The sequence below is a fragment of the Epinephelus fuscoguttatus genome, linkage group LG22, assembly GCF_011397635.1.
Source record: "Epinephelus fuscoguttatus linkage group LG22, E.fuscoguttatus.final_Chr_v1".
In the NCBI taxonomy this organism is placed as follows: domain Eukaryota; kingdom Metazoa; phylum Chordata; class Actinopteri; order Perciformes; family Serranidae; genus Epinephelus; species Epinephelus fuscoguttatus.
Genome location: NC_064773.1, coordinates 2,272,977 through 2,280,304, shown reverse-complemented (window position 1 = coordinate 2,280,304; position 7,328 = coordinate 2,272,977). Strand labels below are relative to the sequence as shown.

At 44.2% G+C, this 7,328-nt stretch overlaps 1 protein-coding gene across 1 annotated transcript; it reads right to left on the bottom strand.

The window, feature by feature from the left end:
• Nucleotides 1-633: 633 nt before the first annotated feature.
• LOC125883241 (interferon gamma-like) lies at nucleotides 634-7,119 on the bottom strand. The gene is made up of 4 exons (XM_049567491.1): nucleotides 6,696-7,119; nucleotides 5,546-5,617; nucleotides 2,515-2,802; nucleotides 634-1,485 (listed from the first exon to the last, which is right to left on the bottom strand). Exons 1-4 carry the CDS (start codon nucleotides 6,813-6,815, stop codon nucleotides 1,342-1,344), a joined length of 624 nt encoding a protein of 207 aa, XP_049423448.1. The 5' UTR covers nucleotides 6,816-7,119; the 3' UTR covers nucleotides 634-1,341.
• Between the last annotated feature and the right edge of the window lie 209 nt (nucleotides 7,120-7,328).

Genomic DNA, 7,328 nt, shown 5'->3' with positions numbered 1-7,328 from the left:
AGAAGTCTGGAGAACAGCAGTATGGCACTTTGAGCACAATTAGCACAACACAGCGACTCTCTGTTTCACCCAATCTCATCTTGACGGTCTCCTCCTGCCGCGGCCGTGGTAGTGTAATGATGTGACGTCATCTGGGTGCTGCTGCACAGCCGCCCGCCTGCAGTCCACTGAAGGAAGGATGGACATGTTGGCAGATTAAAATGCACTGACGGGATGTTCAGGAGGGGCTCCGTCTGCCAACATCAGCCACTGTCGCCTCAGCTCACTTTTAAAGGCTGGGTCAGACTGAGAAGGAGTTAACCATGATTTAAACAAAGAAGAGAATATTCAGAGGACTCAGGAGCTCGAAGCTTTTGATTTGTTTTTAAATTCTGCTTCAGGTGACCGTGACGCAGAACCTGATTGATTGTAGCTCAACTTCCTTCAGCTGAATACACACAAAACTGACACAAAAATGTCTTTGCTGCAAGACAGACAACCAAGAGTCAACAAATGTTGATTCTCCATCTCAGAAAAATGAAAACTAAGTCAGTACATTTAGTGTAAGTCAATAAAAGAATAACAAAATGACAGGAATCATAACATAAAGTTCACTGTGCTTTATTCGGTTGCATTTGTCTGCAAGTGCCAATCAATAAATACAATCAATAAATAATCAACAATAAGTCACAGCAGTATGATTATTAAATAGACACCTTAAATATTAAAATAAATATAGGAAAGTACATATCAGTAAAATACAAAAACTTCTACCACAGCTGCAGAGTACCTGAACTGCAGTGCTGGACCTGAGTAATCAGATTACACTGTCAGTATGTATCTCTGGTGCACTCTGTTCCACATCAGTAACAATACTTAGCTTCATTTTAAACCTGAGCTGCTGACAGTTAAATATTCAGGCTGATTTTAGGAGCATTAAATCATCTGCTGTTTTTAAATAGATAAGAATCAGAACATCAAGTATTTCCAGGTGATAAACGATCAATATTGTGATTGATAAAGTGAGCTCAGCTCCACATTAAATACGACCACTTATCATAAACATTTCACAGGATCACGCCGCCACGGTGCTTTCAAGTATCGAGCTCCAAACTTCCTTAAAAAACAAAAGACTTCTACAAAACGACAATCTCTATAAGGCTTAGGCTGCTGGTTCACTGTTGTTGTAATAAATATGTTTTTATATATAAATAATCTCTTTAATAATTTCTAAAAATAAAAAGAGTAAGTTGGCACGCTGGTTTATATTTGGATATTTTTGCTTTCTCGTGTTATTTTATCCCTTCAGATTTGTCATTAAACACCCTCATCGCCGTCGCTGCTGACGTCCTTCCTGGTGTTTCAGACTCTCTGATGAGTTTTGACCCTGCGTGTTTGCCGTCGCCGCCTCCTTCTCTCCCTCTGGATGTTGGACAGGGAGCTTGCCTCCTCGTACAGCCACGGCAGCTCCCACAATGCTTTGCTCTGGACGACACGGTTATCCATCTGGAGGAAGGAGAGAAACATGACAATGGTAAACCTTCAGTAAAACGTCTAAATAAGTTTGGTCTCTGGAGGAGACCTCCTTTAAACTAACTTTAAGTACTGTATAAACCTTCCCTTAACAATGGTCTAAGCCTTCTACGAAATCCATCAGCCCTCCACAACCTTTCCATAAGTCTCGGTCCACCTGTAAGCCCAACATCAACCCTTATAAGACTCATTTTAAACCCTCTATGATCCTTACGTTAAGGCCCTCGTGCACTGCATAAACCTGTTAATTTCAGGTGCCTCACTTCAGACCTTACACAGGCTGCTGCTCAGCCCTCTGTATTTTATATGCATACTTTGACGCCTTTCAACCTGGTCTGAGTCACTGTGGTGTGGGCAAAGAGTGCAGATGAGCGGTGTTCGGGCGGCCCCTGCAACTCCTCGCTCATCTCTGGAGCAAGAAGTTTACATCACCACCAACACGTTCTGCATCTGTCAGTGGATTCTGGCCAGCGGACGGGCAGGGAGCACTGGCGCCACTTGAACACCATTCATCTGCACATACTGAGGTGACGCAGACCAGGTTGAAAATCGCTCCCTTCAGAGCGTAAAGCCCAGCTCAGACCAAAGATTCGCAATGAGATGAGTTGAAACTTGCTGCGATGCTCTGTGCATTGTCTGAAACCTGACAGTTTACCCCAGCATGAGTAGACAAGACGCTGCATCGGCTCTGTGGCAACAACTCTCTGTACTTCCAACCAAACTTTCATATAATTCAGAGTTTCTTAAAATATGAACGAGGACAGTGGCTACAGCTGCATTTCTAGTGGCGATGAAACGATGAAGACAAAAACTTGAGGAGAGCTGAGAGCTCACAATCTGTAATGTTCTAAAACAGTCATGTGTTGTCACGAATCTTTGGTGTGAACTGGGCTTTCACCTTAAGGCTGCAGAAAGCATTCAGAGGCTCGACTCCTTTAGCCTCTTTACACCTGCACATCTTGGTAACAGTTTGACAATCAGTTTGAGTCTCTGTGTCTTTACCTGGATGTCTTTGAGGTCTCTCAGTCCCTGCAGAACCTTCTCCTGCTCGTTGTACCGGTGTTTCCTCAGGTCCGTCACCTTCTTCAGGAGGTAGCTCAGCTGCTTCCTGAGGTCTCCGCCCGCTGCCACCTCACCATTGCTGGCGGTGCCAGCGGCGGGGATGACGGCAGAGGCGGGGAGCTGGTTGTTCCCGGCGACCTGTGGACTTGGGGTGGGCAGCTGCTTCAACATCTCGCCAAGCAGCTTTTCGTACGCCTCCAAAACGCCGCCCATGAACACTCTCTTAGCCTGAGAGAGAAACAAACACAATATTTAGTTTCTTGCAGGTGATATTTAAAGTGCTTTTATCTAAACAGTTAAATATGTTAAACATGTCTTATAGGGCCATTTTCAAAAGTGCAGCTTTTTGCAGCAAAAAGATGAGCTAGTCTTCAGACAAACTCGTACCATACTCAAGGTGCTAAAAACCTTTTTACTCAGCGGAAAGAAAACTCTGTGGTTTCCCACACAGGAGTTAAATTAAGCGCAGAGTGGGCCTTAAAGGGAAACGCCACTCATTTACTGTGAAACATGAATGTGATACTTCAACATCACTAACATGAAGGACGCCTGAACTCAAGAGGTCAAAGGTCAACAAAGTCTGACAGTATAAGGCCCACTGAATGTCAGAGCGCGGCAGGTTTAAGGTCTGAACCTCGTCCTTGTGTTTAAGTCCGCGAGCCAAAACATGGTCTCACAATTAAGTTGTTTTTGAGTTTTGACTCTAGGTCATTTCCCTTCTTGGTGCGACTTGGAAAAAGGTGAAGTCGTGCCCCGAAATCCCAACTGTCCACCAGCCTCTGGGCTAACCCTGGAAATGTCACAGGCTTATGCTAATAACGTTAACATGTTGTCAGAGGAAATCGTGTCTCGTAAAAGACAAATTTTGTAACGTTAACTAGTTCAGTGAACATAAAACAGGATTTCTTGAGTCTAAACGGGGGCATGTGATCCTTAGCAACTAAACTGCTGCCTACGACTGCGTTTCACCTCAGACAGGTCACATGAGGACGCTGGAACAAATTCAAATGTTGATGAAATGTAACACCTGTGTTGTGGAGGTGAAGGAAAAACTACATGGGAAACCCCAGAGGTGTGCGTGGGGTGTGTGGCCTTTGAGTCTGAGCTAAATACCACCTTCTATAAGACAACCTGCACCCTGTGTGCCATCATAAATACCCAAGTGTGACTCAAATCGAAGGACATGTGCCACTCAGCAAGCTTTCAACAAACACACGTGCCAGACTTGGGCCACAGTTGGGCCCAGACAACACTACAATGCAGATACAGGGTCAAACAAAGCTGATCCAAGTCCTGCAAACTGGCCACAAAAGCCCAGATGTCATTGGCCCAGAGCCGGATCACGTTTGGTTCCATGATGCTGGAACAACCGTGCCGACACAATCAGCCCAACTCAACAGCATACCTGACGTGTCTGCGTTATAAATGACAATGTTTCTGACAGCATCACAGTAAGAATTATATTTTCCAACAAAACAACATGCTCCCAGTCTGATTTTTAATATACTGACATGTTTTATAATTATCAGTTTGGCTGAAGAGGAACAGGTTCAGGTCCAGTTTAAAACTTCCACATCCAACCCTTAAAATGATTCAGGCTCTATTCATTTTATTTAATATTTAACTACACAGCATGACCCCATGCCACCTACGACAGCTTCACAGCTAGTGTGCGATGCCTCAGTCTTATATAGATCTTATCTCATTCACCACAGAAACTTCAAACCGAGCAGCAAACACTGCAGCGCTACAGACTGCAGCATGTAAAGACTCTTGGGTTGGTGTTAAGTGGTTAAGTTCTGTTGTATTGGCGCTCAGTGCTCGAAACCAACCATGAAGTGGCTTTTTATCATCGCTGGTGAAAAGTGAAAGTTCAATGCAGCGCCTGAGAGTGGCTGCAAACAAAAGGCTGCACAATGCAGAGCCAGCAGGAAAATAAAAACCACAAGGATCTCGGTTCACGGTGTCAGACGGCACCGTGCAAGACAGAAACCTGAGGAAAACACCAGCCTGCTGCTGAGTGAGGGATCAAAACACCGACAAAGGTGGCAGAGCTCAACAGAAGATCTTGGAAAGCACCGCTTTCTACTGCACCTCAAAGTACACTGACACTGTGAATCTGACTGCACTATGAACGTTTTTTAATCAACATTCAAACATCCTGAATCACCTGAACGCACCGTCATGCTCCTGGCTTTGTGACATCACATGAGTTATGAGGTCAGCGTGTTGGGATGCAAAGATCAAACTGTACAGTACAGAGCTGGAGTAAAGAGGTCGTTAGCCTAGCTTAGCATAAGGACTAGAGGCAGGGGGGAAGTTAGCTCGACTCGCATCAACTTCCATCAACAGAAATGTAAAAAGTCAGTCATATGCTGCGTTACAGCTGGATGTGCGGCAGACTTCAGGGGCGATGCAGAGGACTTGCTCCTCTCAGTGTTTACAAGATGTGCATATGTAGCCTCCAATTAAACCACAAAGCAGAGGACTTTCACCCTGGAGCATGAAAACTGGCCCGAGTGCAGAAATTTAAGTGTTTGAAGCTCAAAGTTTTTTTGGTGGAGGAGTCCTCACCTACTGTGTCACATTTAGTGTGTTGACATTTTGTTTGTGCACAACAACATGTTCATTAGTCAGCAATGTATGTGTATTATTTCCACTTTGGACGGAGCCAGACAAACTGCTTCCACCTGCATCCAGTCTTTGTGCTAAGCTAAGCTAACAAGCTCCAGCTCCTTAACAGACATGAGAGTGGTTTCATTCTGTGAAGCCTGTGCAGTATCTTCTGTGCTTCACAGATACTTCTTTAGATGTTTAAAGAGAGGAGACTGTGAGATTAAAGGCCGCGAAGAGAATTAATCACGTGTTTAAAACCTCAACCCAACACCAGCTGACCACAGAGAGACTTTACAGAGACTCTGTGATCCTATTTGTAGAAGCCTAAATATCTCCAATGATGAATTTCATTTACCTCCATTTTGGTGGACAGTGGCTCTCTGGAGAAGACGGGCTTCCCGTTAAATCTCTCTTTTGTTGGAATGCTCTGTAAAAAGACAAAAAAATTCAGGTCACATTTGATGTCAGTGTTCTTTGTTGCATTAGATCAATAAATACAAATGATGTTTTCTTGACTTCATTGATTGCAGTAATTACTGGTGCATTCAAGGACAGTCAGACATAGTTGCAAAGCATGTAATTGATGAGCTATAATAGGTCATCAAAAAATCTAATCCAAATATAGTCAAACATTAATGTGTGAAGCCACATGTGCTCCATGTGGTGAGTTTAAGGACAGTCTGACATCTGAGATTTAAGAGACGCTGTTGTTGTTAACCTGTTTTCAGATCATCAAAAACAAAAGACAATAATCAAACAGGTTGTTATAAAATGATGCGCCTTTGGTCGTTTCTTTATACTGTCATAGACTTTTCTTATTGGTGCATTTAAGGACACTCTGACATTTGAGATTTTGCATATCAGCTCATTTATCTGACATCAAATAATCAAACAATTTGAGAGAAATATGATGTGAGTTTCAATCATTGCACTGTATTTAAAGCTTCTGGACTTTTGCATGAAAACTGTCTTATTGGTGCGTTCAGTGTCACTCAGACTTTTGTGATTTGTGTGTCAGCTGTTGCAAAGCATTTCACTGATGAGCTCTGTTGTCCAAAACTAAAAAAGTCAGTCCTAAAATACAACATGAGTTCGGTTGTTGCTTCTGTTTCTGACATTTTAAAAAGGTTCCTTTCAGCAGCCATCTATTAAAACTCAAAAGGTGGAGGTCCCTGAATGCACCATCAAGGAATAAGTATCCCTGCTGTCCACTGCAGGACACACGACTATGACATCATTAACAAATAAAGTTGAGTTTGTCTCATAATCCTGATTGTGATGAAGGATTTTTAACGGACTAATGCGCGGGGGAAAAAAACCATCAGAATAGTCTTTTAAACAAACATGGAAAAAGTGTGTGTGCGCGTGTGTGTGTGTTTGTGGTGAGTGTGAAGGCAGCAGCAGGAAACAGAAAACATGCAGCAGCGTTTGAAGTACTGAACTTCAAATACTGACGCTAGCTGTAGTGAAAACTCGAGTAGTAAGAGCAGTAGTTTGATACTCACATAGTGCTGCAGGAGGTTCTGGATGGTTCTGTTCATCTCCTGAGGGATGTGGGAGCCTCTGACCTGACAGACGGACAGCCAGAGAGACAGGCAGACCACTGCCCTCACCGCGGCAACCATTGTGTCACTGCTTGTACAATAACACCCCTGTTCGAAAAGTCACTGGTTCTGATCCCAAGCCTGTTCGGGCCTGATGTGACGACTGTTTCAATCCCTGACGGAGCGATGCCCAGGACGGAGACAGGCTGACCGAAGATCTGACCGACTGTCTGATGGTCTCGCTGCGTACCTGACTCAGCCCTCTGATGGTCCGACTCGGTGCTCTGATGGTCTCACTGGCTGACTGCTGGTCTGACCTGGCCTTCTGATTTGGCGTTCTGATGGTCTGACTTGGCTCTGTGACAGCCGTGTGCTTCTTGCCCTGACGTTGGCTCAAACTGTTTGACTTGTCATGAAAGCTTTTATTTATAACTCGGAGAGAGAGTGAGGCAAAGGGGCAGAGAGACATCGACACACACGGAGAGAGAGAGTGTGTGTGATGCTGCGATGATCTAGGTGTGAAAACTGTGGTTGTGCAGTTTCCTTTAAATCACCAAACTTCATAGAAGTGGGTGAGGGGTCTCCCACTCATGC